This window comes from Blennius ocellaris, assembly GCF_963422515.1.
Source record: "Blennius ocellaris genome assembly, chromosome: 14".
NCBI lineage: Eukaryota > Metazoa > Chordata > Actinopteri > Blenniiformes > Blenniidae > Blennius > Blennius ocellaris.
In genome coordinates, this window is record NC_137663.1 from 10,090,146 (window position 1) to 10,117,951 (window position 27,806).

At 43.4% G+C, this 27,806-nt stretch overlaps 1 protein-coding gene across 3 annotated transcripts; it reads left to right on the forward strand.

Annotated features, from left to right (window-relative positions):
• The first annotated feature begins 6 nt into the window (after positions 1–6).
• On the forward strand, positions 7–27,734 carry aff4 (AF4/FMR2 family, member 4). 3 transcript variants are annotated; one of them, XM_080509528.1, is made up of 21 exons: positions 7–140; positions 15,177–15,309; positions 18,199–18,993; positions 19,505–19,543; positions 19,729–19,815; positions 20,233–20,260; positions 20,371–20,434; positions 20,604–20,696; positions 20,954–21,098; positions 21,196–21,946; positions 22,115–22,266; positions 22,502–22,587; positions 23,027–23,258; positions 23,711–23,808; positions 24,262–24,325; positions 24,982–25,118; positions 25,905–25,976; positions 26,192–26,285; positions 26,453–26,496; positions 26,653–26,870; positions 27,445–27,734. In XM_080509528.1, exons 2-21 carry the CDS (start codon positions 15,181–15,183, stop codon positions 27,570–27,572), a joined length of 3,456 nt encoding a protein of 1,151 aa, XP_080365654.1. In that variant the 5' UTR covers positions 7–140; positions 15,177–15,180; the 3' UTR covers positions 27,573–27,734. The 3 variants fall into 3 exon arrangements, with proteins under 3 accessions (XP_080365654.1, XP_080365652.1, XP_080365653.1); XM_080509526.1 differs by lacking the exon at positions 7–140 and adding an exon at positions 10,151–10,391; XM_080509527.1 differs by lacking the exon at positions 7–140 and adding an exon at positions 10,151–10,391 and having other exon boundaries at positions 23,027–23,252.
• The last annotated feature ends 72 nt before the right edge of the window (positions 27,735–27,806 follow it).

Below are 27,806 nucleotides of genomic sequence, written 5' to 3' on the forward strand. Positions count from 1 at the left end.
ACCGTCCACCCGGTGTCGGTATTTTAGCTGTTATAGCGTTTTGCTGAATCCATTTTGCGTCTAACTGGAAGTGGAAAAGACAAAGAGAAAAAGAGCTTTCCAATAGCTAGAATGGTTTGGGCCTAAAAAGAAGACAAGAGGTAAGGATTGCCCAAACTCGCGGGACACTATTGTTTGCCAATGAATCGTCCCCCTTTGCCTATTTGGCGTTTGTCGTGGATGTTAATTTAGTTTTCCGCGAAAGAAATCACTGATTTCCGAGCTAGCTTAGCCGCTATAGCCTAGCCTCCTAACGTTAGTAGCCGGACGGGGCTAACGCTAAAGGGGCAGGTAGTCCCGGTAAGGTAGCGTGTTTAGCCTTCGGTTGGAGGATTGGAGCCACTTTCACGACTCATCTTGGATGGTTTATTTGGTGAAACGACAAGAGGGAATGTTGCCTCCCCGCTTGTGGCGGCGGCTTTCCCGTTAGAGGGAATACCGAGTCGCAGTGATGGTGATCGTGTTTTTGTTCCTGTTGTGATCCAGCGAACAGGTCATGACGTCTGATGTTTGTTGTGTTTGGCAGAATTCACCCCAACTCTGTTACTGCCCATTGATCAATAAACACCGTTTATCAGCCGTCGGTAAAAGTTCGTGTCGAATCTCCCGACGGGGATCCTCCGATGGTTACATTTAACAAGGAGGATCCCGTGTTAACTTGCAGTGTGATGAACAGCCAGTAGCATTCCTCTACTCGCCTCACGTTTCTTTGTTTTCAGTGCTTTTCGTCTAAAGTCCTAGGAAATCAAGCCTTTCTTAATGGGAAAAAAAAAATCGGGGCAGATCTGAGTTTGTTTGTTTTTGTTGTTGTTGTTTTTGTCTAGAAAATACCCCCAATGCCAGCAGCAAAACTGGTGAAAATAGAATTTCAAGTCTGGTTTGGCGAGAACTATGAGCTCACAAACGTGTATAAATCAGTCCATTGTTTTTTGAAGACACTGCCTAAAAATAACACTTTAGAGCAGGGTTTTTTTTTGTTTTTTTAATTTGAAGTTTGTTTGTTGTTGTGTTGTTGTCTATATTTCACAAAACCAAACAATTACTATGGGAAATCCCTACAATCTCAACATAAGGCTCATTTTAATGATACAATCTGCTGAAAAATCCCCGTTAAACTTCACCAATAGCTGTTGTATTATAGATGTTTTTATGAACTCGCCCTCACCCTATAGACAGCTGCCAGTTTGCATTAATGCAACCCGGAATATCACTTTCATGGCAACATCACCAACATCTCAGCTCAGTCTCAGTGTTGGGTTGCATCCTCGACTCTTAAACGAGTTTACATTTTTAAAGTTGACGCTTACAATTTGCTTTTTGGTTTGGCAGGCCGGATTGGAGCCTCTTGTGAGTCTGATGTTTGCCACCCCTGCTTGAGTTTGATGTATTTTGTCTCCTCTTATGGCTTTGTATAATCAGAACATGGCATATACTTTGCCACTGTACAACTTAAAGTGCCCAGTTTATGCTAGATGCATGGGACGACGGATATAGTCAGAGTCGCGTCTAAATGAAACGCTTTCACGGCATTGAACGTATGGCTTTTGGAGTTTCCACTCCATTTTGATGTTGTGTAATTTTAGAAATGATAACGGCAAACTGACCTTTAAAACCAATAAAAATACAGTTTCATGTCATGCCATACTTTGATATTATCTTGACAACATAATCATAAAACAGACATATCAATTCTTCCATCGTACAGCGATGAGATGCTGATTTGATTGTTTAAAAACTTGTGCCTTGAGTCATTTCAGTTAATTTTCAAGTGTTGAGTGCTCACAAATAACACCATCTATTCTGGAACAAAAGCCTTTCAGAATTAACATTTTTAACATGAGCTCTGTTTTTTTGTTTTTTTTATAAAAGAACTCTCTTCATTGTATGAAATCTATCCCAATCCAAGTATTTCTTGATCTGAATTTTGTAAACACACCAGCAAGAATGTAAACTGTAAACCCATTTTTACTCCCTTCAAGGTATATATATAAAAAAAAAATCTGTCTTAGTTCACTAAAACAAAGCTTTTTAGAATTGTATTGACTTTTTGGCTTACTGCATGCACTCCCATGCGTAAACAAATCCTTATGGTTGCTGTAAATAAAGTTTTGAGAAAAGCGACAGCAGACAAAGCCTCCATCTCTATCGCCCGCGACACACTGTGATTTTAACAGTCTTATAAATTCACAGCTCGTCACACTGTACGATTGTGTAAACTTTGGGTCTGACATGAAGTTTGCTGTGTGCAGATTGCACGATGCAACCAGAAGCTGAAGTGCAGCCTCCGTACACGTGAGGCGACCTGATGTCATCCATTTATGCAAAAGAAACAAACATGGTTTGGAGCCCTCGCCCTTGTGGCGTATATGTTTTTGGAGAGAAATCCCCAAGCTGTTTTTGTTTACATCGCACATGATTTTTTTTTTTTTTTAAACCCATTTTGCCATTGTCGCTGCAAAAACATCTGTTTGGGTTTAGCGCCAGCGTCGCGCTGATCAATAAGAAGCACTTGCGACTGATAAACTGAATTTACTCGGTCAAGGTTTCTGTCAGAATGTAAACATGGGCGGTTCGTTACTCGAACTGGTTTTTCTGCCACACACTCCAGAATCACTCCCAGAGCAGTGGCAGTTGCTCACATTGTTGAGGAAAAGCTTGCGTTTTTTTTTTTTTTTTTTAATCTTTAGGCTCCTTCCCCTTCGTCCCTCGGTGCCACTCCCCGCAGTGTCAACTCAGATGCTCTCCCGATTTGCATGAGAACTACAATTGGAAGGCAAAGCAGGAGCCTGTGTGTTTTGGTCTGGCAACGGGACAGCTGATGAGCCTTTTTTCTGGGAAGCCATTTTACATGGAGCAGGTGGGGGAAGGGCTGGAAACGCATTATAAGTTCAGAGTTCCTCCTCAACACCTTTTTTTTTTTTTTTTTGATCATTTCACAGATGCGCGAGCAAATAGGAGAATGGGGACGTACACAGCGTGACTGGGTTTTCTTTCTTTTTTCTTTTTTTTTAACTGGTGGAGTTTTTATGGTGGCCTGAGGTCATGAACTCATTTATAGCATGTTGCTGTGAACTGGTAGTGAAGCTGCAGTCAAGTGTAAGATAAGAGTTAGAGTTTGCACTTGGCATTAGTGGTTTATGGTACTGTTGGTAGTAGAGTTGTTTTCCTCTCTCTCGTTCTTTTTTTTTTTTTTCCCAAAACACTCCAGGAGTGACGACGTTGCCTCCGCGTTGAAACCCAACAGAGCCCCTCCCAACTTAAGCTTAAGGCCTTTGTGAAACGTTTTCTAAGACTGAGCAAACAAATGCCGATTTCTCGTGAAGTACCGGCACTCCTGCCCTCCACATGTTTCTGACGTCTCTCCCTGCTCCCACACGCCCCAAGTCAATGGCTGAGCCGTTATCAAGCTATAACACAGCTCTTAGTGACAACCAGGAGTGGGGATAAACTCTCAGGCGGACATCAGGTCAGCCAGGTGAGGTATTACGTGTGCTGACTGCACAACACGCTGTGTATTTTAATTTGCTTTAATGCATAATGTAAACAGACCAGCTGCTCTGCCGCTGGCCTCCCGGTCGCTGGTTTCCCCAGCATTTTGTATTTCCCGACTTAAATCAATCCACTATGATCCGAAGGCAAATATGTTGTTTGTGACGCAACAACATCACAAATTTGACAGTACGTATAACACACAGGCTGCCATGCAATGAACGGTGTTTCCATTCACTGTGCACACATGCTCCGCATGTTAACATATTTATCTTTTCCGCTGGAGCTGGGTTGCCCGAGATTGTGCTGACAATATATCACATTTCACTTCATTACTTAGTCATTATTTCACACCGAGTGACAGCAGAGCAGAAGTCAAGTAAAATGGCAGAAAACAACAAGATCAACAAACTGCTCTGCTTCTGAAATGCTGACGGGAACTCCATCTGATCCAATAACGACAACAACAAAAAGCTGCACAGTTGCAATGGATTCAGATTGGGTCCAAAAAGGGAGTGTTGTTATTTGAAAGCACAAAGACATCAACGTTATTGTTTTTGATGTGCTCAAGAGCTGGAAATAATAATAGATTCCTACGGATAGTAAATAGTTTAGTAAGTATAAACTGTTACAGAAGCTTATTGTCTGTGAGACAGTTGTTGTTTTTTTTCTTTGAACAATGCAAAGCACCGGAATTAAGGCAATGTGCCAAAAGCCGTGTGACTCTCAGATGTAACTTTTTTTTGCCGCATAGTGAGAATTCCATGAAAGCCAGTGCCTAAAGCCACTGAAGTAAACGGCCTGTTTGAAGCGACGCGAGGCCTGCGCTCCCTGTGACGCGGCCCACTGTCAGGCCCCTCTCCACTTCCTGTTCGGGTTTTGCTCGGAGGCTCCGGTCTGACTGTTTCCTCTGTTGACAAGGCAAAGGCCACATGATCTGTCAAGATGTTATGGTGACTTGTTTGTCCGTCCCAGACAGAGCAGTGGGTTGCGTGCTTTCTTTGGCTTCCACAAAGTCTATTGTACACTGCAGTTGCTACTACACTGTGGTTTTTTTTGCAGGCTGGATGTTTGGGGGGGGGGGGAGCAAAGCCTATTTACGGTCTGCTCAGCAACTACAACTGATTGCACAAGATCTGAGCGTTTATGTGAATTAACTGCAAGCTGAGGATCGCTTCTGTTTTGTTTTGTCCTCCTCATTGATTTTGTCCGCGTCTCCTTTGGCAGAAAAATGTAACGTGTTCAAAAGGAAATCATTGCGGTCATCTGGTTTCCGTCTTGCTTAATGCTATGCAGAGTAAGAGCTAATTATATCTTCAGCTCAGGTCTGCGAATTCGGAATCAAATGTAAAAAAAAAAAAAAATGTAATTTTTTTTTTTTTTTTTACTGAGTAAAGCTTGTCAAAAGTCACTTGTTTGAAGGCTCTTCTGGTGTGTGCCGGTTTAATTAGCCTGAATCTAATCGCACATCAGCAGCTTCTTCTCGCTCTTCTTTTTCTTTTTCTAATCTTTCAATACTGTTGCTCACGCAGCAAAAAAAAAAAAAAAAAAAAACTCTGCTTCTCAGTGTCCTGACCCCGCGCATCTGTTCTTCTGCTTTTGTTCTCTAGGATGTGAGTTAGGCTCTCTGGAGGCTGGAAAGTCCTATGAAGGTGAAGCTCATTTAAGCCATTTTGTTGCACGGCGCCCGCATAGATCTGTGCTGCGAGATGCTCTCTTTATCGAGCTGCTTTTCAGGTTGCAAAGTGGGAACCTCTGTCGTGTGGCATGAGCGTTTTCCTTTGGTGTGTGAGTGTGTATTAAAACATGTAATGCCGTATGTATAAAAACGGCATAATCACAAACCTTCAAAATCCAGATTCATGCAAATCTATTAATAACATCAATAATGTTCCGTGGATGGTTTTTATGTCGGATCCCCTTCCTGACGCATCCAGGATTGAAACCCGGGTCACTTAAACACACGCTTTAGTGCTCAACCAAGAACTAGTATTTATTGTTGTGCAGCAACTACCAATTAATTTCTTTGAGTGTGAGACTGGGGCAAACACCATGAATGTTCTGTTTTCCGTATTTAAGAAAATTTGATTAGAAAACAATATTTTTATTCCTCATTTAATTAAGAAATACCCCACAATTTCAACTTCCCGCTGGCCCCAGTCAGGCCTGTTAAGACTGTCAAGGTTTATTTAGGCTCCAAGTTGTAGGCTTTAATTTGGACATGTTTCTATTTCGAGCTAGAAGGATAGTTCAGGTTTATATTTAGTCTAGACTCCTCTGACTAACACAATTGTGACCAATACGGGGGGAATCTGCTGCACAATACACAAGCTCCCTCTGGCCTCTCCGTGGGGTTAAAGTGTTTTTTGACTTGATTTGTTTTTGGGGTTGTTTTTTTTTGTTGTTTTTTTTATCACAACTGAGACATCTTTCATGTTGTTGCAGTCTAAAATAAGCTATTTTGGTCAAGTTTTGTGGGTACTTGTTCTTTCTTGAAGTGAAACATTTCATGTTTTTCTGAATGTAAGGCATTCAATTGTAACTAGAAAAAAAAAAAGAATGGTGTCGCATGATAAGTTTTGATAAATGTTGGGCAATTCGTGTTAGTTTAATGATAACTTAACTGAAATGCTTTGGGTAAAACATCTGGTAGTTGTTCAGTGTCAGGTGTCGATCACACGTCTACACGTCAGTGTACTGGATGGGAAATTGATTGCACACTGCAGTGTTTTAGTCAGGTTGAGGTTAGCTGAGGGCATGGAAAAGATTAAAAAGCAGGGAGAAAAATGGAAAAAAAGGCCCCGTTGACTCAATGTTTCAAGTGTAAAATGCATCTCTCTCTTTTTTTTTTTTTCCTTCCCAGAATGTTTTTGCGTGTTGCAGTGACATCTGTCTGTTTACACAGCACTGGAAGAAACACTTCAAATGATGTCGCTAGCATGTAGAGCCACCCGTGGGTGCTTTTGTTTGTTTTCGCAATGAATCCACACACACACACGCACACACATTGCACAGAAAACGCCATCTGGATAAACGTTACAGATGGTGTGTACGAGGGGACATTCGTATGGACAGATGACAAAGTTGATTGCTATTACAAGCGAATTAATTATAAAAGTAATGAGTGAATATGGACCGGGAGTCACGTCACTCTGGAGACCGCCATTGTTGTTCTTGTCCATCTCGTCGAGCATGTGCAGAACAACTGCTATAGTGCACAGAAATGTGCTTTGTGTGCACAAACACCCTTTGTACTCTTCTTGGTTATTATTATTATTATTACGCAATCATTAAAAGAAACACAATCTTTCCGTGGTTGACATTTGGGTGAGTCGTGTCATTTAGAAAAGTAAAAGCCTCTTGGCCGACTTGATTGGCAGCGCTGCGGAGCTTGAATGACGCAGGACTTTTGGAACGGTAGCCAAGATAATTGAGGGACGCGTGTCATGTTCTACTAGTAATGCGACACCAAAAAAAAAACCAGCCTGAACTTTTTGTCCATCGGCGCCAGTGGCAACTATAAAAGGATTTAGCTTTGTCAATTCACATTTAGGCGCATGTGCTCCAACGTCGCCCCCAAGATTACCAAAGCAGCTTTGAGTCACGCACATAATGAAAAGCAAATGGAATGCAGAACAGGCCGACCGTCTCGCTCAGTACATACTTTGGTATCGGCCGTAAAAGTTTTACCAAACGTTTTATCGGCGTAACGTTGGCATCTCAATAGGAAGACGTCGCTCCTCTTGCCTCTTTGTAAACGGGTTTTGCTGCATGTCAAACGCGAGTAGCTCCAGTAATGATCTGATTAAATAGTAAATGTGCAGCAGTCACCGCTTCAGGCGCTGATTGGTAAATACTTGAAGGCCCCTCTGATTCAGATAATGCCCGCCTGCTGTGCGCAGCCATTCCAAACGGCGCTCGGTTCAAATGCTTAAAACATGCCTGAATGAATAGATAGAAGAGGTTGTTTAAGAAACGTGCCAATCAAGCCTTTGCGTCTTGTTTTGATATGCTAATTGGCGCTAATCTGGAGAGATATGGAAGCAGGATGTCAAGAGAGCCCCCTTTTAAGATCATCATCTATCAAATATCAACCAATGCCTTAATGTAAGAGACGCAGGGAAATCAAGCGGGTTCTTTTCTTTTGTCGCGAGGAAGAGAGGATGCTACTTGTCTGTAAATTGAGTAGATGAGTTGTTCCTTTTTGTACCGGCGACATTGCATTACTCTCCGAGGAATCATTGTTCTCTGACAGTTTTTTTCGGAGACCTCCCGCCCCGGCTGCCTGTGGTCTTGAAAGCAGTGTTTCCCAAACAGCTGCTTATATGAGCCAAGTTTGAAAGGACACTCCCACTGGAATTCCTGCAGTCAGCAGGTTTGCTTCAAAAGCACCAGGGGTGGTGACATTGCCTGCCCATCTATACTACTATATCACTGTTCTCCACAGTGGTAAAGACAAAAAAACAAAAAAAAACCCACACTTTTTGTTGTCGTAAGCTAAAGAAGTGGTTATTATTTGAGTTGTGTATAACCTTGTTTTTAATACATAACACAGACTTTATTATACTTGGTGCAGCGCAAAACCTGCAGTGTTTTTTTGTTGTTGTTTTTTTCTTTTAGTCTGACTTCGGTGGTATCAAATTGCTTTGTAGGTGCTTTGTTTCATTTTCTAATGAGCCCAGTTATCGATTAAATCAAGCAATGGTTTGATTTTGCTGCTGAAGAGAAATGTGTTGTATAACGAAGTGCTGAAAATGCCAGAAAACTCTGCAAGAGAACCAGAACCTAGGGGAATAAAGAGAGCCTGTGCTTTTATAATCAGTATTTACTTGAAATTGTTTGAAATGGAAGACTTTTTTTTTTTTTTTTTTTTTTTTTTAAAGAAAGGCCTGCATCGTAAAGATATGCAGCTGTTTCCTGGTCTATGCTGTCCCAGGCTCCATTTACACCTGGACTATGTATATTGATTGTATCTATGAAAAAGGGAGTTTCCTTAAGTTTCGGATTTACCATTTTATCTTGCTTTTCTCTCATTCACCTGGCACTATCCTTGGGAGAAACTACATCATTTAAGAGCAAAAATTAAAGAATTATGTGGTGCCAGGAGCGGTGCATATCCCCAAACACATAGTTTTTGTGAAGTGTAGCTCGAAGCAAACACGCTAAAGTAGAAAATCAACATATTCGAGGGCTCAACCTGATGACGACAGCAATTCGCTTTACTTTTAAAGATATTGGATTGAATTGTACTTTCAGAATCGGTTCTGTACACTTTGACAAGCACTCTGAAGTATAAAAATACAAGTTTTTTTTTAATGGCTAAAATGTAAAAGTGTTTGTTGAGATTCTTAATAGTCGCAAGCGCCAACATTATCAGCAAACGAACACGATCAGAAAAATAGGATTTTTTTTTTTCTGTTTAGTGTCAGAGCTCACGAAGAATCCGAAGGCCCCCCCCCCCTCCCAAAAAAAAAAAAAAACACAACTTCCAACATTCAGATGGAGAAAACAGATGTAAATCAGCCAGAAACTGTCAGTTTTCACGCCCGATTGGACTGAATGCAAAGTGCGGCGTTGCTACATTTGACAGCTTGTGTCATCATTGTGTGTGTGGCTCAAAAAAATCGCCTCGTGTTTGTTACAACCAGCACGCTGTGACTTTAACGGGCGCTCGGCCCTGTGCTTCAGGCGTACTGGGGGAGGGAGGGCCGTTGTTGATGGAAAGACGACCTCCGATTGGCCCGGCCGGGCCGAGGGCCGTGACATCACGCGGAGGAGAGGCCCTGTGGTGTAAAATAACATGTCCTTGTATGGGAGGAGGTGGACCGTGCCATTCTAGAAAAGAGGTGAGATTTATTCCCCTCTCTCCGATCCCTCCGTGCTGTTTTCCTTCTGCTCCACGTTAACCTTAATTGGCCTGCTCCACTGTCCTATAAAACATTACTGCTGTAAAAGTTGTCTCAGCCCGAGCTCATTTAATTCTTTTATACCAATCCTCTCGTTTAAACCTTTTATTTGATCATTTTCTGCTTGATTTGGAGTCGTGATTGAGCTCTGAATAAGACAAATTTCCCCCTGTTCTCTTCTTGGATGTGACATGTAAAAGTGTAATTTGTTGCGTTGGCTTGATAGATGTGGAGACGTGTCTCAGTCGTGAAGGAGGCTTTACGGATTCCTGGTGAGCATTGTGCTCACGCAGTGCGTCCTTCAGATAATTGATATGCTTAATTAAATAAGATTTAAAACATTCCGCTGCCCCTTGCTGAGCATTTCTTTCCTCAGAGTGGAAGATTAAAGTGGCTCACTGTGCTGCTTGTCAAGAATCTGGCACTGTTGTAAAAGTCTTTCTTTTGGCAATCTCTCTCTGTCACACACAGCTTTAACGTGTTACAAACTGTTGAACCCCCTCACCCCCCCCCCCGCGCATCCCCGCTTCACAATACAGGCCTCAACCTCAGGACACCTCAACAGAAACAAAAGCTGCTGCTGCTGCTGCCCCCTGATTTCACCCTAGCATGTAACCTCCCCCCGCTGTTCACAGAGGTGGTATCTCCCGAGAACAAGCAGTCGCCTCCCCTCCCTCAGTCAGACTTGTCTCCACTCCAAGGAAATGCACTGTACCTTCCAGTCGAGTAAAGAAACTGTAGTTACACTCTTTCAGCTGGACGCCCACAGATACACTCAGCAAAAAAAAAAGAGAGAAAGAAAAGGGCGAGGTTGTCTTCACTGAAGAAAGCTGGCGTCCAAATTTAGGCTCAGGAGTCATGAGGAGAATACTTTTGAATCCCAGGGAGATACTTTGAGCACTCCTCCCCTCCTCCTTCCAATGTTTCAGTGGTTGGGGCCATGGCCTCTCAGTCAGGGTAAGAAATGCATAACTAGTTGGTTTCTTTTGTCATTTCTGCTGGTGTGTTAAGTTTCCAGTGTACATCTACATATTCCGGTACAAGCCAGATCAGATGGTTTTATGGATGTTGCCTATGCGTGTTTTGTCGCACAACTCCAGTGTTCTAGTCATAGTACTCAGATAACCATCAGATCATCCCTTTTTTTTCCTGCCTGTGTTGAAGACACGACCTGCTTGTTGTGTTATAAGCTACAAACATATGAACTGTCTCGTCGACTCCGGAGACTTTGACCTTTTCAGTTTGGCACATGGTTAAATGGCTTCGATAGATATTACTGTCTGTTTATGTAGAGTTAAAGAACTGTTAAGCATGTTTTTTTTTGTTTTTTTTTGTTTTTGGTGGTGTTTTTTTCCCCTGAAGTTGAAACAATTGACATTTGATACATTTCTATGACGGCTATGATTTCAAGTGAAAACGCAAAAGTTTCAACGCATTTTAGGTGTCTGTTTACACAAAAACGGGGGTTCTGAGCCATTGAAAAAGCAACTTTTTGAAAATGGCTCCCAAGGCTGAACATTTGGGAAGCGTTGGGACTCCGTCTACTCAATCCGGATAAGAAGGTGGAACTGCTGCTACTGCACACGTGCACCACGGCCATAGTAAATAGTTCTTCTGTACAGGCACGAGTAGATAACAACCACGGTGGCCTCCAGAGTGGCATGACTCCCAGTCCATATTCTCCTCGGACTTGGTAGTTTTACAGTTGAGTCACCCATAAATGCAATTCAACGTTTTCAGTATTTCTAGTGTTGCTGTGTAAACGGGACATTTCTCTGAAACGGAAGTGCAAAAACGATGCTCTGATCTGGTCTCTTTCTTAATGCAAAGCTAATATGCAAAGTCAATTTCTTTGCTTTTTGACATTAAATGATTAGCGTAGAATAAAAGATTTGTTTAAGAGTAGATCCCAAGGCACCTGTGGGAGCGTTTCATGGAACGCCACAGACACAAACCAACTGCATATATGTGATATTTGGACACAATGCAATAGCAGATGCTGCTTCGAGAAATACATTAACAACACGTTCTGATAGGAGTTACTCAACCAGGCAAAAACAACTCTCCATTACTCAGCTTGGAAAACAAAGATTACATTTGAAAGTGCACTAGAGTGAACATTAGCTTTTTGTTTTGGAATCAGGACTGGAGATTGTGTCCATGCTTCTTCCCCAGTTGTTTTGGTGCGATAGACAAACTCTTCTCCTTTAGGATTATTTTTGTGCAGCGATTACGTTTTACAGATTTATCCACTCTGTCTTTCTAATGCTAAGCCTTTCTCAGGCATAGTAGCTCTCTCACACTGAATACTGTTGAATGAAACATCGCCACTTTCAATGTTTTATGGGAAAAATTTCAACTATAAATAAGCTTTAAAAGTAAAACCTTTTTTTTTTTTTTTTTTACATTTGCAGTTTTGAAGCAGCTCCACTTTGATGCAAAACCATCATTACCATGCTTGAAACAATGTTCAGTCCCAACCTCAGTTTGCTCAGATTGCTGTATTTTGGGATTATGTCTGTAATGATTAGAACAGAAATGCTCTGGAAGGCTGGGGTTTATAATTCACATTTATCTTGAAACTCACTTTCGCTCGCGTCCCGCTTAAAACTTGTCTTTGTCAGTGTTTACTCCTGATTGAAGAAGCAAAAATACCCTTGCATGTAAATGGTATGTTCATTGAAACTGCGCATAGTCCACTTTTTTGTTTTTTAAATGCTTATTCTTTGCTTAAGTTTCTCTCGCATCTTGTTTTCTATGTTTATCATTTCTTTATGAACGGACACAGTACACCTCGATTTTAATATTATTTTTGATCAGCACAAGCAAACGTTTGATTTGTTGATCATCTGTTTTAAATCTCCCTGATTAGGTCAGTGTGAGAACGACGTTTACAAAAGAAACCTTGCCAGGGGGCGTTTGATCAATACAGTATTGTGACAACAGGGACTCCTTCACGCCTGCAACTGCCGTCGGCAGTCTCATTTACATATGCGTCCCCTCACATGATTACAGCTACCACAACACACTTAACGATGTACAAGGTTTCATTATTTGGTGCGCCTTTGTTGACCATGTCTTTACGGTGACACAAGAAATGCTTCCTTGGCTGTGTTGCATCTTGTATCTTGCGTGTATGAAGGATACGTCATTGGACGTCCCATCTCTACTCTCTGGTTATCCATATTTTAAAGCTCATGTTACCGTGGCACAGCTTTTAAAATTCTCACAACAGTTCTGTATGGAAGGTTAAATGAAATGAAATACCTACAGAATCAATCATATTTTCTTTAATATTACCAGTAATGTCTGTTGCATACGTCGGTTATGATCTGCTAAAAAAAAAAAAAAAATCACTGCTTGCATGCGTCAGCTGGCTCCTGTTTGAGGTCCCGTGTTCCTTTTTTGCATGCCGTTTGAATTCTGGGTCAGGATTGTCTGCGGAGTTCCGGTACATTCTCAGAACACCTCTTCCCGTATCAGTCCGACTGCGCCGTATACACACGCAGGAGAAGATCTGATTTCAGTCACATTATTTGGACGCGTTAATCCAACTCTGAAAGCTTTGATTTCTGTCGAGGCTAACATGTGACCCCTGAAGCTACCGAGCGCAGCTTTTCTCCATATGCTGTAAAGATTTGTAATCCTTCAGCAAAGTCCAGTTTTAGTCAGACTAATGCAATAACTACTTTTTGGGGTGTTGTGTGTCAGAAACCTAGTCGTATATAGTCCTTTCAAAGCCGAGTTTGGTTAAAAAAAAAAAAAAAATGTGGTTACTGTGGAAAACGGTAGACGAATAACTTCCAATACTCTAATAAACGTTTCCACTTTCGTAACGGTTCAAATGGCAGCTTTCACACTTCCATAAATGCAACAGTAACTCCGCAATGGCACCAAGGTTCATTTTAACCTAACCCAACTTGTCTTGGGTGAACACACCCTGAGACCATTGAAATGCAGGAAGCATTATTTCCAGGGCCATTTCTGAAGCCACAGACATCATTTATAGCATGAAAGACCCTCAAATGATAGTTGGTACTTGTCAGTTGAGTGGTAGAGCAGGCGAAATAACTGGCATGGGGCACAATTTAGTGGATTGCGGCTCGAGTAAATTATCTGCGCTGTAAGTTTTGGTAGACACTTGTCTGTACAAGGTAATCAGTGGTCAGTTCCGTCGTTGCAGGTTTGTTATTACAGAAAGTGTGTGTTGTTTGGTTTTTTTGACTCCGTCTCGTCGAAGCTGGGCTCTGAGCTGAGTCAACTAAAGTTCAGACGTGATAAAGGTGTTGCAGGAGCATTGGACTTTTCTTTGTCCCTCGACTGATAAAACTGTTGCCAATATAATGTTTCAGTCAGTGGTTGCAGCTCAGATCGCCTCCTGTGAATTGGTTTAATGTAGCATAGTTGTAGCGTAAATCACATTGCCTGCTGGGCGTAATGACTCACAGTTGGGAGATGTTGATGATGTAAAACAGGCAGAGGTTTTGTAAAAAAAAGAAAGAAAAAAAAAAAGTGGCTTGGGAACTACAGTTTAGCCACATTGATTAGTTTTGCTGACAGCCAGTTCGATGCTGCTGGCAACAAACATTCTACATGATGTGACTAGGTGCCTTATTCTTCATGTTTTGAGTGACAGTCCACAGCAGGTTTATGGTTACGAGTTCAGTAAATGTAGCCTGTATTTATTTTTGACACAGATGTTCCCTTGTGCAGCGTCTTTCGTTGCTCAGATTCAATTAGGAGTCAGTTTCCCCCCATCTGGTTTCTTTCATCTTTTTGGTCATACTTAGTGGAGATTAAGAACACCCTTGTGTAATGTGTTTATAAAGTATGAGGAGATTGGGTGCCGACTGCGTAATCATACCCCGTCAACCGCCTTAAAAACTGACTGTTGTCAATAACGGAGCCTAAAGCTGTTGACTTTAAAACTGGGAGGCCACGTGACCGGCTGACATTACGCCCGCTTCTCTCTTCAAGTGTCGTCGCTGCTTTCTGTCGAACAAGCGGGGGCAAACGTGGCTTCTCTCCCCAAATGACCGTTTAGTACTGCCAGTGGCATTATTTGAGGCTTCAGCGTACATTAGAAAGACATTAACAGCCCCGGCCTTCTGTCCCTCGCAGTGTACACAGCTTTATGGCGCGGGGCGGTGCCCGAGTCGAACCCTGCTCCACTCTCAGGACGCTGCACCGTAAACGCCTCCCTGCTTATTTATGTTTGCTCTGTACATACTACGCTCAGAGGGAAAATAAAGGCAGGCTGCCGTGGAGTTGCTTTCTCTCACTGAGAGTGTAATAGATGCACGCCTGGTCTCCAAAGCACCCGACGTGTTCACCTGTTTTCTCTGCCTGTTGTACCAAGTTTCATTGACCATCTGCACAAGGAGATTACTCGCCGAAGCAGCGTCTGGAATAGCTTGGAGCTTATTAGACACTGCTTTCTCCACAGGTCATCCGCGGTGTCATTAATGTTTTGAGTTTCAATCGTGATCGTCCGCTTTGCCCATCTAAAGCAGCGACTGAATGTACTGAGAAAATGATGAGTCTCCATTTTGTGACGAGGAAGACGATCATAAATGGGCATAATCGAGATCTATTTTATAGACTCGTCTGGCCTTTACCTTCCGCAGAGGCTTTTACTTTGATAGTTAGTGGCCATTCTTAGCCATCCTTGGTCAGTCGTGTTCTTGGTCTTCATTTCCTCTGCATGCTTTTTATGTTGATTTGTTCTTTTTATGTTAACAGCAACATGAACCGTGAGGACCGGAATGTGCTCCGAATGAAAGAAAGAGAAAGGAGAAATCAAGAAATCCAACAGGGAGGAGGAGGAGAGGCCTTTCCAGCAAATTCCCCTCTCTTTCCTGAACCCTACAAAGTGGTATGTTTCCCTCACCCGCCTTTACTTTCGGCAGATAATTGATCAGTCACTTGCGAGGAATTTGTAGCACAGACAGGAAGCGAGATCCGCACATAGGGTCAGAAGACACCATGGCAAAGCAGTTTTGTAGTTTTGTCATTTGTTTTAAAAAAAAAAACAACAACATAAATTCTACCAAACTATTTATTTGAATGTGGAGGAATGTGACTGGCTTCTGTTTCAGTTTTTTTTTCCCTAACATCCTTCCTCATGTATTCATTTTGTGATATTCGCCTGAATGCACTTGGCATTGTTTCAGTATGGAGGAGAAAAAAAACAAAACAACCTTTTTCAATTTTTGATGTGGATCGGTTTTACAGTTGCCTTCATAACACTGTCATTGTCTATAATGTTTAAAGTTGACGTGTGACAAAGTTAAAAGGCCTAAATCCACATGCAGGAGTTGCTTTGTGTGAACGCGTCTGAACAAGTTCCACTGGCAAGATTATTAAACGTTAAATCAAGGTGAGCAAACAAACTCAAAACGGCGTAATTATATTCTCGTTCCGATTACGTGTCATTAAAGAAAAAGAAAGAAAGCATAAAATAACACGTACATTCGCGATTGAGTTGTGGTTTCAACGATCGCCCCGCGACGGTTTAATTTGCAACAAAACAGTCGACTACTTTTTTTTTTTTTGACTCCATCTGACCTTGGTTAGCTTTTTGGTTGGAAGCAAACCAAAGGATGTTACGCCACTGTTCCTCGCATGTCTTCCTCTTGCGCACACAGACACACATAAATGTAGGCCAGCCGGCTCCTGCCCAGCCAATATAATTGTAAAGAGGATTTGAGTTCTCTGTGTGGGTCTAATCTTTGCCACTAACCAGATTTGAACAGATGTAAGTGGCTCCTCGCCTTAGCTAGTGCCAGCCGTCAAGGAGGCAGTGAGGAATGTGTCCTGACAGGTTGAGAACAGACAAAAAAACTGGTGAGTGGCTGGTGTTGGTGTGTATGTGTGTGTTTCAAACCACAACAAAGTGGAAAATGCGAAGGCTGGCATCGTGGACAAAAAAAGTCCTTGACCTTTTGGAAAGGAAGAAGGCATTTTCAGCAAATGATTTTGTCATGCAAAAAGTTCAACTATGGTACTTAAAAAAAAAAAAAAAAGAAAAGAAAGGAGATGGGGACATTGTGGTAAGGGCAAACCGTTTGAGTCTGGTGGCTGTTCTGGACTTTGTATCTTGTGTCTGTTGCTTGTGTGAGTCTTATGTAAGCTTTAGTTTGACTTTTTTTTTTTTTTGCCCCCCCTTCTCTCTGTCATGCTCCACTAAGTGGAAGCTTACAGTGTTCTGCTTTAAAGGCCATGTGTGCTCACAGCTGCAGCTGTGGCCTCCCAGATGTAGACCTGCACAACGGCAATATTTTTATGGTGCAGGGTTCATGTACCCGCTCAGCTGCACACAATGACGAGCATTGAAGTCTTATCAAGATGCACAATCATGTTCAAGTTCTTGTTATGTTGTGGCGGAGGCTTTATGTTTTCAGTTGGGGAAAAAAGGAAGCGTTCAAAGTATGTACTTGTTCCATTTTAATTCATGCATAAGACGCCTCAGGTCTGGTTACCCAGGATGACTTTTTTTTTTTTTTTAACATGTGGTCGAGATCTTACTAATCCCCAGAGACCTTGCTAAAATCTGGCACAGGAAATTAAAAATTGATTAGCACAGTCATGTTTGCATTTGGCTACATCTTCGGAGCAAAGGAAAAAAAAAAAGGTAAACAAATTGATGTTTTTGTGCAATCATTTCGCCTCTTTGTAATGTATTGCTGTTGAACAATGACGCTGGGAAGGATATTACCTGGTTATAATCGAAGTACTATTTCATGACCGGCACATTTCGTACAAACAAAAAGCAAAATATTAGCAGTGTTCAGTTTCCTCTGAAAGTTTATTTAGATTAAAGAGCAACAAAAAAAAAAAAACGTGACAGAAATGTAATGCAGTCAGAATCGGATAAAGCATAGGTGTGATGTAAATACACAACTCATGGTGAATTACAACTGCCTTGTGTTTGTTGGCTGTTTTGATTCTGCAGCAGAACACAGTGTTGCAATCAATGTGGCTGTGAACAAAGGGTTTGTTGAAGAAACTGTAATGATTCAGCTGCTTCGAGTTAAACCTCAAGCACTATTTTTTTTTTTTTTCCTGCTTTTAGCTTCATCTGCCAACAAAGGGAGTGTGCCACTATCAGTATGCATTTTAAGCTTCCTGGAAACAAACCTTGGATTAACGTTGCGCTTAAACACACCAAGAGTCTACATAACGCATGTCAAATCAAGAGCCCATGAGAAAAGTGTGTGATTCTGCTGTGCACCGGCGCGTCATTCTCGCAGGAGGTGGTGGAGCGTACGTTATGACCAATTTGGTTACATTTCCTGCTGCAGATAACGGCTTGTGTTTCCTCACCTTCAGTGTAAATCTGTCGAACAAAACGGCGGTGTGAGGCTTCATGTGAAACTGGATACTGAGCTCAGACCTCTGTCACGGGCTGGTTGCAGGAGGGTTGACTGGAACCCGTGGCCTCAGAGTGATTGATTCACCTCTGTGTTGGAACTCTGGGCTGACCCTGATCTGTTTTCACAGATGGGTTTGGGCTGTGCAGGACTAACTTTGTGGTTAGTCTATTTTCAACAGACAATTTCATATGTAACCAAACAGTTTTAGTTCATATGCAGTGAAAATCTGAATTTCTATGAAGAGCTTCTGTGTGATTCTTTTTTTTTTTTTTCAAATCAATTTTTTACCATGATTATGAAAACATAAAAGTTAAGCATGTACCAATAATTGTTCTGCTCCCCCCCCCCCTCCCCTCCTTCTCTCCATGTCCCCTCTTCGTCGTCTGTAGTCCAGCAAAGAAGATAAACTGTCCAGCCGTATTCAGAGCATGCTGGGCAATTACGACGAGATGAAAGAACCGATTGGTGACACACTTCCAAAGCTTGGTGGAAAACCTTCTAACAGCTCGTCTTCCTCAGAGGACAAATCAGGCCCACCGTTGTTTGGCGGGGACCAGCGCGGCATTGGTAGCGGCGGCAGCAGTCAGAGCAGTAAGTGGACTCCTGTCGGCCCTGCAGCAGGTGGATCATCAACTCAGTCTCAGAAACGCTCAGGACTCCAGGGCGGGCACAGCAGCCAGAGGAGCAACGGAGGAAGTAGCGGCAGCAACAACAGTAGCCAAAGAGGGGAGGTGCGGGAAAAGAAGTCGAGTAAACACGGCGGCGCCTCGGAGCACTCCAAGTCGCACACGTCCAGTCCGGCGAAGGGCTCTCTGAGCTCCTCCAGTGGTCACTCACGGAGCTCCCTGTCGGCCGAGCAGCACCACAGCAAAGAACGTTACCGCTCCAAGTCCCCGCGGGACAGGGAAGCGAACTGGGACTCTCCCTCACGGGTACACACCTCCTTCCCCAGTGGACAGCACTCGAGTCAGTCATTTCCCCCGTCTCTTATGTCTAAGCCGAGCTCCATGCAGCAGAAGCCCACAGCATATGTGCGGCCTATGGATGGCCAGGAAACGGCAGAACCCAAGAGCTCGCAAGCAGAAAGTTACAGCGGACAGTCGCACAGCAGCACAATGGGAGAGATGAAGTCCAATGGAAAGGCCTCACTTTCCAAACTCAAGATACCCTCACAACCTGTAGAGGTAAGAGTCATTGTACGGCTCTTTTTTTATTTATTCAGAAGGCCTGGTGTTTATGTCTACCAATCACAGAAGTTTATGAAAGATGTCCAACATTTCTAACTGAAAACTAGAGCAAGGTGTCTGTTTGAACATTTTATTAAAGTCCAAGTGAGCTGCGTATATTTCTTTCTAAGGGAGGATTGGATTTTATTTCCCACCCCTCTTCTAAAAGCCTGCGTAAACAGAAGAAATGATTACCACAAACGAAACCCAACAGGCTTCAGAAAACTGAAAATCTATATTTTAGCATTAAAATTGCCTTTAGATTTTCTGGCTTATGCTAGCAAAAGCAGTGTAAATGATTCAAATATGATGTGTTTTTAACATTGATGTTATTTGGGAAATAAATGACCTCCCAGCTGTTTTACATATCTGAACAAACTTCTCGGGTTCATAAAGTGCCTCAAGAGTGAATCTATGTACTGAAAATGTTTTGGACCACATCTGCTAAGCGTGGCGTTTCTGTCTTTAGGGATCCGGGGACGCCAACTGTGTAGATGAAATTCTGAAGGTATGAGCTTTATTTAGCCATTTAATTAAAAAAAGTTTTTTTTACATTTTCAGGATATTTTGTCACTCCAAATGTTCATCACAGGTCTTCCAAATAAATTGTTTCATATTATTCTCAACTTTCAGCTAATTTGTTCTTTTCCCCTGCGGGCATTTTCTTTTTTTTCTTTTTTTTTTTCAATTCAGGAAATGACTCAGTCGTGGCCCCCGCCGCTGACAGCCATCCACACTCCCTGCAAAACGGAGCCCTCCAAGTTTCCATTCCCAACCAAGGTCAGAAGTACACCAATGTTATTTTTTTTTCTTATCCAAATGAGTGGATCATGATTAATTGTTCAGGTTTAATTAATGCAACAAAAAGAAAAAAAAATATGAAAAATTGGTGCCACAAAAAGACCTCAAATACGCCTACAGGGAAAATCTGCATAGAAGCCCTTTGATTATGTGGTGATTGAGCTTATTATTAACAAATGCATGAACTGATTGAATGCTAAAGTACTTTTCTCTGGGCTTCATCTCTGTTTCTCATACTTCTTTGACTTTTTATTATGAGATCTTGCTAATCAAAGAGAATATTCCCTCATTTTAGGTTTACTGAGGTGTGCACAATTATTAAGGGAAAAAAAAAAAAGAACAAGCTAAGGAAATTAATTCTTAGTTTGTTTTTTTTGCTTTTTTTTTGTGTCGTAGGATACTCACCCTTTTCCAAGCGGACACAGTAAGTCTCAAGTTCCCTTCTGATCAACACCTGAGATTAAAATCTGTACTATGATACTACATGTCGCTCAGGTGGGTTATATAACCATTTCTTTTTGTGTGTGATTTTAGAGCGAGCCGGTTCATCCAAAAGCTCAAGCAGCCACCAGCCCAAAGCCTGCGATGACCAGCCGACGTAAGTGGCGCCTCTTTTGCTTCATTCCCTAGTTGTTAGTAGTAGTGGCGGCATTGCCAACAGCGCTAAGTAGCACTAAACAGATATGAATTAGTTAATGTCAAACTGCAGCAGTTACCCTCCTTATCGATGATACAAAGAAATAATTATGTTTTATTCTGCATCTCAGTATGCTAGAAGATGACCTGAAGCTAAGCAGTAGTGAGGACAGTGATGGAGAACAGGACTCTGCCAAGAATGCCTCAAGGAACACGTCAGCAAGGTAAAGATTAGAGCTGAGAAAATCAACCTAGGAGACGTTTAAATGCTGAGTTTAGAATATCGCCGTGCTGGTTGCATAAACTCTTCACATAGAGGAATTTATACGCAGGAGTAAAAACATGTACCCGTGTTTGTAGCAAAGATAGGAAACACATGCTATGATGCAATAGGATCCTTGTGTGTACCATGGCTGGAAGTGTATAGTACACTTTTTTTCCATACAATTACCCTGTTTGACTCTCTCCTGTCTAACAACAGCACTAACAGTGAAGCGGCTGAGCAATCGAGAGACGACTCCAGCAGCCACAGTGGGTCCGAGAGCAGCTCGGGCTCAGACAGCGAGAGCGAAAGCAGCACGACTGACAGCGAAGCCAATGAGCAACCACGACCCGCCTCCCCTGAAGTAAATAATGACGAGTCCCTTTTTATTTACATCGCCTAGGTTTAAAATGAATTCAGCAATTCAACAATTTAATTCCGTGCTCTTCTTGTCTCTTCAGCCTGAGCAACACATGGCCAACAAGTGGCAGCTTGACAACTGGTTCAAGAAGACGAAGCAGCTTTCCCCCGCATCTCCAGTGGATAGCAGCAACGCTCCACCCAAATGCAAGAAAGAAGGTCGAGATAACAGCTCAGGGCGTGGCTACGGTAGCCAGGGAGGGAGCTCGAAAGATTCAGCGACGCCCACCCCAAGCAGGGACCTCCGGGCCGCGCAAAAGGGCGCGGAGGGTGGCCGTGGCCGGCAGAAATCGCCGGCCCAGAGCGAGGGTGGCGCCAATCCTCGGATTCGAGTGGGTAAAAAGCAACCCAAAAAGTCGGAAAAGCCCCCCGTGGTTGAGGAACCCAAGGGAGGTTTGAGAGTGGAGACCGAGCCCGCCCCAGACATTCTTCGGCCCAAAGCTCCCACGAAAGGTTCCCGTAAGCCAAGCATCAAAAAAGAGCCCAAATCCTCACCGAGGCCCACTGCAGCCACCGTCACCACCACCGCGGACAAACGCAAGGGCAAGATAGCCAGCAAAACGTCCCAGAAGTCTCGGGAATTCGTCGACACGGACTCTTCGTCGTCGGATTCCGAGGGGAACGAGAGCATCCCGTCCTCCTCGCAGACGCCCAAGTACACCGAGAGTATCAGAACCCCCGTGTGTGTGTTTTCTCCTATGGAGGAGAAAGAACTGCTGTCGCCGCTCAGTGACCCTGAGGAGCGCTACCCCGCCAGACAGCCTCAGCAGCAGGTTTTACTTGTGAAGATAGGTTAGTCAAAACTGCACCCCGGATATTTATTAATAGTGATATCAATGGACACTCCCATCTATTCTTGTGTTGCACTCCTCGTAACCAGAGCATATACTGCACCGCAGGTTTTCTTTACTTTAGGACCAAACCTTACTTACCCTTCCCTTTCCTTCCCGTTTCCTATAGATCTCAGCTTGTTGTCGAGGATTCCAGGGCGGCCGTACAAAGAGCCCAGCGAGATAAAAGTGGAGAGGGACGACTCTCTGGACAGGGACAGCAAAGACTTCATCAAACAGAGCTCCGAGAAGAGCTCAAGCAAAGCCAAGAGGAAACACAAGGTAGAGCACATTTCGCTGTTTTACTTTTCTTTTCTTTTCTTTTTTTCTTTTCCCCCATTGAGATGCAAGATGTCCTCAATGTGTTGGTTTCCCTGAGCTGGTATTTTTCGCTGCACAAGAGCTTCTCCGAATCTCCCGACAGATTGTCGGGGAAGCGTCAAATTGCATTTTGAATCCGTCAGCAATGATATTCTGGTGGCTATCCAACCCCAAAATCTTTTGTTGTTCTTTTCAGAACGACGACGAAGGTGCCAAGATAGAGGGAAAACGAATCAAGCTGGAGGATAAGTCTCTATCTCATCATAAAAACAGCAGTAAAGAGTGAGTATTTTTCTTTTTCTCTTTTTTTCTTTCCCCCCTGATTGGGATTCACAGTAAACTCTCTACATATAGAGTGAGGGTAGTGCTTCCTTTTTTTTTTTTTTCCCCACAGGATAAACGTAAATGAACATTGTAAAATCCTGGTTATATACAGTTTTACATCTACTGTCCTCAGCCCATTCTTTCCCCAGATCCCCTGCCTCTCTAGTTCCACTCAGGCTATTGTTGCGCTCATGTGCCAATTTTGCTCACTGCTCCCATAACGTGCCATCCTCATTGCCATTTAAAGCATTTAACATCCAGCATTTTCAATATTTTGGCTTCCTTTGTAACACTCGGCACCTCGAGCTGGCAGCCGGGCACCTCATGTACACGCCAGTCTTTTGTTGGACAGTATTGTTAAATACCTGTGATTTATTGTCGACTCAAATTCAAGCAGGTCTAAAAGATCTTTGGAGAAGAAAGAGGAGCCGGTCCCCTCTCCTTCTATGTCCGGCCCCCTGCGAACACCAAAGGCAGAGCATCCGAGTCGGAAGAGGACGGTCAGCCAGTCGTCCACCTCGCTGTCCAGTGGGACAGGGAGTGGAAAAGAGGGGAGCCACAGCACCAAGGGCAGCTCCACCTCCAAGCACCGAAAGGGCGAGGACAAGGGACGCAGCACACGTGTGGGTGTGAGTAATCTTATCGCCGGGCATTTGCTGTGTGCGTGAAAACCCGGCAAACACCGGATCGTGCAGCGTGCGCGAACAGTTTTTCGTGCCCAGCTGTGCAGTGTGTATCCCCCCCCCCCCCCCCCCGGAGATAAAGCGACTGTACAGAGGACAGAGTAGTTGTTGCTGTGAGGCCAGCTCAATGGCTGAAAGTGTATATTGTATGTTTGCTTACCTCAATTTTACAGTAAACTCCATAATATTAAATGTTGCCGTATAAATGAAAACCACAAATGCAAGTATTAACAGCATTTCAGTTACCACCCAGAGGCAATTTATTTCCTCCCGACTATACTCTCGCCTCTTTCCATTTTTATCACGCTTTTCAAAAAAACCAAGATCCGTTTTTTTTTTTTTTTTGGTCCAGCCCCACCCCCCCCCTCAAAGTTTATTTCCTCCCACTATTTCTGCAGGAGAAATCCTCAAAGGGCTGTGATAACCAGCTGGCTGTGCCGCCGCTCTCCACAGATGGGTCCAAGTCTCAAAGATCCAAGCTGGTGTTTGAGGACAGGTAAGAGGAGACCTTTCCACTGTGGATAACCCCTCAGCAGGGCACAGTGAAAGAATGGCTGTTGGATCTAGGGTTGCCTTTGATGCATAAAGCTGTAGGAGGCTGGGGAGGTCATGAATGATGTGTCTGCATGCCGGCAAGATGATGTAAATTTCCATTTTAAAAGCTTCTCTGCTGGGAATCTCTGGTCTTTTTCATGCTGAGGTAAAGAAGCAACACAGCCTCAGCTCTTAGTTTGACGCCTTTTGTTTCAGATTTTGATTTAAACGGAAGAGATTTTCAAGGGCTTTGGGCATTGTTTGTATTTTTACTTGAGCGTTTCTGTGATTAGAAGATGAACATGCTGAAATCGAGCCAAGACACGGGGTTGGGAACAGTTTCTGTTACATTATTGTGCTCCCCCCCCTCAGGTGAATCAAATCCAGTTAATTTAGCTAATGAATTTCCTTTCAGGGTCCATTCAGCAGATCACTACCTACAAGAGGCCAAGAAACTTAAACACAATGCAGACGCACTGGTAAGAGCACACACTAAATCACCATTTGCTGGTGTAATTGAGATGTTGTGGTGTCAGTTGTTGCATGCAAAGCAGTGAGAGCAGAGGACAACAAGGACGACACCGCGGCGGGGAAACTCAACCCCGGCCATCTTTTGCATCGAGCTTAATGCAACTGGTTGATACACGTTTTCTTCATTGGATCACTATCGTAGTGTTTGTGCGGTTGACTGTGAAGTTTAGCTACTTTTTTTTAATTTCACAATTAAAAAAAAAAACAAAGCTCCAGTCTTCTGTTACGTTGCTACTGTAAGATCAGTAAGTGGCTATATGTAACTCCATGTTTGGTGTGGGTTACCGTCACGGATACTACGTGGGGCTGTTACTCTCACTTATGTAAGAGCATTGTGTTTTGGCATTCATTTACTTTTCCCCTAAAAATAATGAATCACACTGGATCAGAGGGCCAACACAAATGCTGTGGATTACAGAACTTTCCCATCCACATCAATGTCCTGGACCAAAAGCTATATTAAATCAATCTCATGTGAACCGCATTTCACCCTTTTTAACTGGAACAGTCAGTGACCCCGTTGCAGTCCAATACTACATTTCTTTCTCTGACGTCGGGAAGCAAAATCAAACGTCAATAAAAATGTTTTTCTTCTTCTTAACAGTTGGACCGCTTCGAGAAGGCAGTGTACTACCTGGACGCCGTGGTGTCCTTCATTGAATGTGGTAATGCGCTGGAAAAGAGCGCTCAAGAGGCCAAGTCTCCCTTCCCCATGTACGGCGAAACTGTGGAACTTATCAAGTAAGGACAGACGCATTCGTCACTGTCAAACAGGCACAGTTTGAGTCCACACTTCAAAGTCTGTTTACTGGTCTGAGGGAGTTTGTGTACATATATGAATAAAATTGCAGGATTTTGTGGCTCTGAGGTCTGTTGTTACTTCAGTGAACGTTTGTTGGATTTGAAAAAAAAAAAAAAAAAAAACCTGGCTTAAAGAAAGAAAAAACATTGAGTGAGTTCACCCGAACACTGTAACGTGTTTCTCATCCCTGCTTTAGGCGAGTAACTAAACCCTGCATTATCCTGTACCAGCAGACCGCACCTTTAAGTCAAACACATTATCAAATGTATTGTGGATGGTTTTAGCTCCAGGTTATGACTCAGATGAATTCCTCCTTCAAAAAAAAACAAAAACCCCAGTGTGTTGAATCTGGTGACATCTAGTGGTAGAATGTCAGATTGCAGCTGGCAGAAAACCCCCTTTTAAAGCAGGCAGCGTTTTGTTAACCCTCAAAATGCAAGCCGTTCCTTTTTACAAGCATCTTTCGCACGTCTATTCCAACGGTGCAATTAGGTGTTCAAATGAACCCACTTTGTATGTTAAAAAAAAAAAAAAAAAAGTCATACTCGAAAGAAAAAGATAAAAATATGTATTTTAGATTTGTTTTGCATCTCTCCCAGTTGATCTTTTTCAGTACTACAAACAAAGAGTGTCACACTGACCACTGTGCTGGGCGGTATTGTACCGTCACTTTTTTATTTGTATGTATGGAAAGCCAACCATTTGCATTGTTCCTGTGTGTGCAGATACACTATGAAGTTAAAAAGCTATATGGCTCCAGATGCTACTTCAGCAGACAAGAGGCTCGCTGTGCTTTGGTAAGTCTACACACTGGTACATGTGGTCCTGTCCTTGACCTTCAGCGTGCAGCACTCGGACCTCGCCTTCGCTAAATCTGGTTATTTATTTAACAACTGTTGTGTGTTTAGCCCCCACCCACCCCCCCTTCTCCCACCCACTGCCACACTTGTGTTCACTCCTGCTTTGTTTGTTTGCGAGTTTTATGTCAATGTTTATCTGTTCCTCCTTCCAGCCTTCGATGCCAGTCTCTTCTCTACCTGCGGTTATTCAAGTTGAGGAAAGACAGTGCCCTGAAATACTCCAAAACGCTCACAGAACACTTAAAGGTATTTTATTTTTCCTATTCTAATCTAAGGTTTTTTTGGGGGTCAAACATTCAAAACCAAATCAGTTTACATCGTTGTGTTTTTCTGTGAATGTCTAACCGGCTGTGCACCAAATGTTTCTTTCTCCTGATTTAAAAATTTTTTTTTTTCTTTCCCCAATGTAACAGAATTCTCTGAGTAACACCCAGGCTCCGTCTCCAGGAATGGGAAAGTAAGTCAAGTTCATAATTTGCTTTTGGATTAGTGCAAGTACAGTACAAAACAAATCACATGAGGAAGCCAGCAACCGTTTAGCGGGTCAGGAAACGGCCACGCGTATGACTCACACTTGCGCGTGCGTCTCCTTTTCGCCCTTTCCCACCCACAGTAAGGCAGCGGGAATGCCCTCTCCAGTGTCTCCCAAACTCTCCCCGGGCACAGCGGGCGGCTACTCGGTGGTCAGCAGCAGCAGCAGCACCAGCTCGTCTGTGACCATACCTCAGCGTATCCACCAGATGGCTGCCAGCTACGTCCAGGTGACCTCCAACTTCCTGTATGCCACCGAGGTCTGGGACCAGGCCGAGCAGCTGTCCAAGGAGCAGAAAGGTAACCGCGCAAAACATCATATATATATATATATATACACAGTAGCTGTTACACAGGACATCACATACCAACAAAAAAACTGAGAAGAGCAAACAAAAATTCCACATGAGCAAGCAGAAGTGGAGCAGAACTTGAACGCCTCCCAGGCGGCAGCTTTCTGCTCACGGCGTTTGGGGAATAGCGAGGGAGAGAGAAAAGGACGTAGCGCAGCAGCAAGAACGTCCTCCCCGACGTCGGGACAGGACGGCAGCCTGCTCACTGGTACAGAGAGAGGACAGAGAAGGGACGGCGCGTTACAGGAGAGTCGCACAGACAAGTTCTTGACATGCAGTTGTGAAACAGGACGGCGTGCGACGGTGCAACACGAGGTCCGAGGACACTTGCACTGACCGCACCATGCAAACAATTCATCTTTTTCACCACTATGTAGGAACATAGATACTTATTTGGCTTTTTACGCACATCTCGGGAGTGTTTTTTGTTTGACGTCGTTTTGTAGAGCATTTCTTCCCCTGGTTTCTGTTGGTGGTGTGACTTCCTCTCGTTTTGATTCCCCCCCCCCCCCCCCCCTCAGATTTCTTCTTGGAGTTGGACAAAGCAATGGGTCCTCTGATCTTCAACACCAGCAGCATGACAGAACTGGTGCGTTACACGCGGCAGGGCCTCCACTGGCTGCGCCTGGACGCTAAGCTCATTCCCTAGCGCGGACTCGGTCCCTGCACGCTGCTTCCAAACACCCACACCTCAGCCTCTTATGTCCAGCGACATGTGCTCAAAGACACACACACACACACACACACACACACACACACACACACACACACACACACACACACACACACACACACACACACACACACACACGATCTCAAAGCTGACAAAGACACAGACGATTGCGTACTGTACGAACCCACACAGTTCACCTCTGGTTCATGT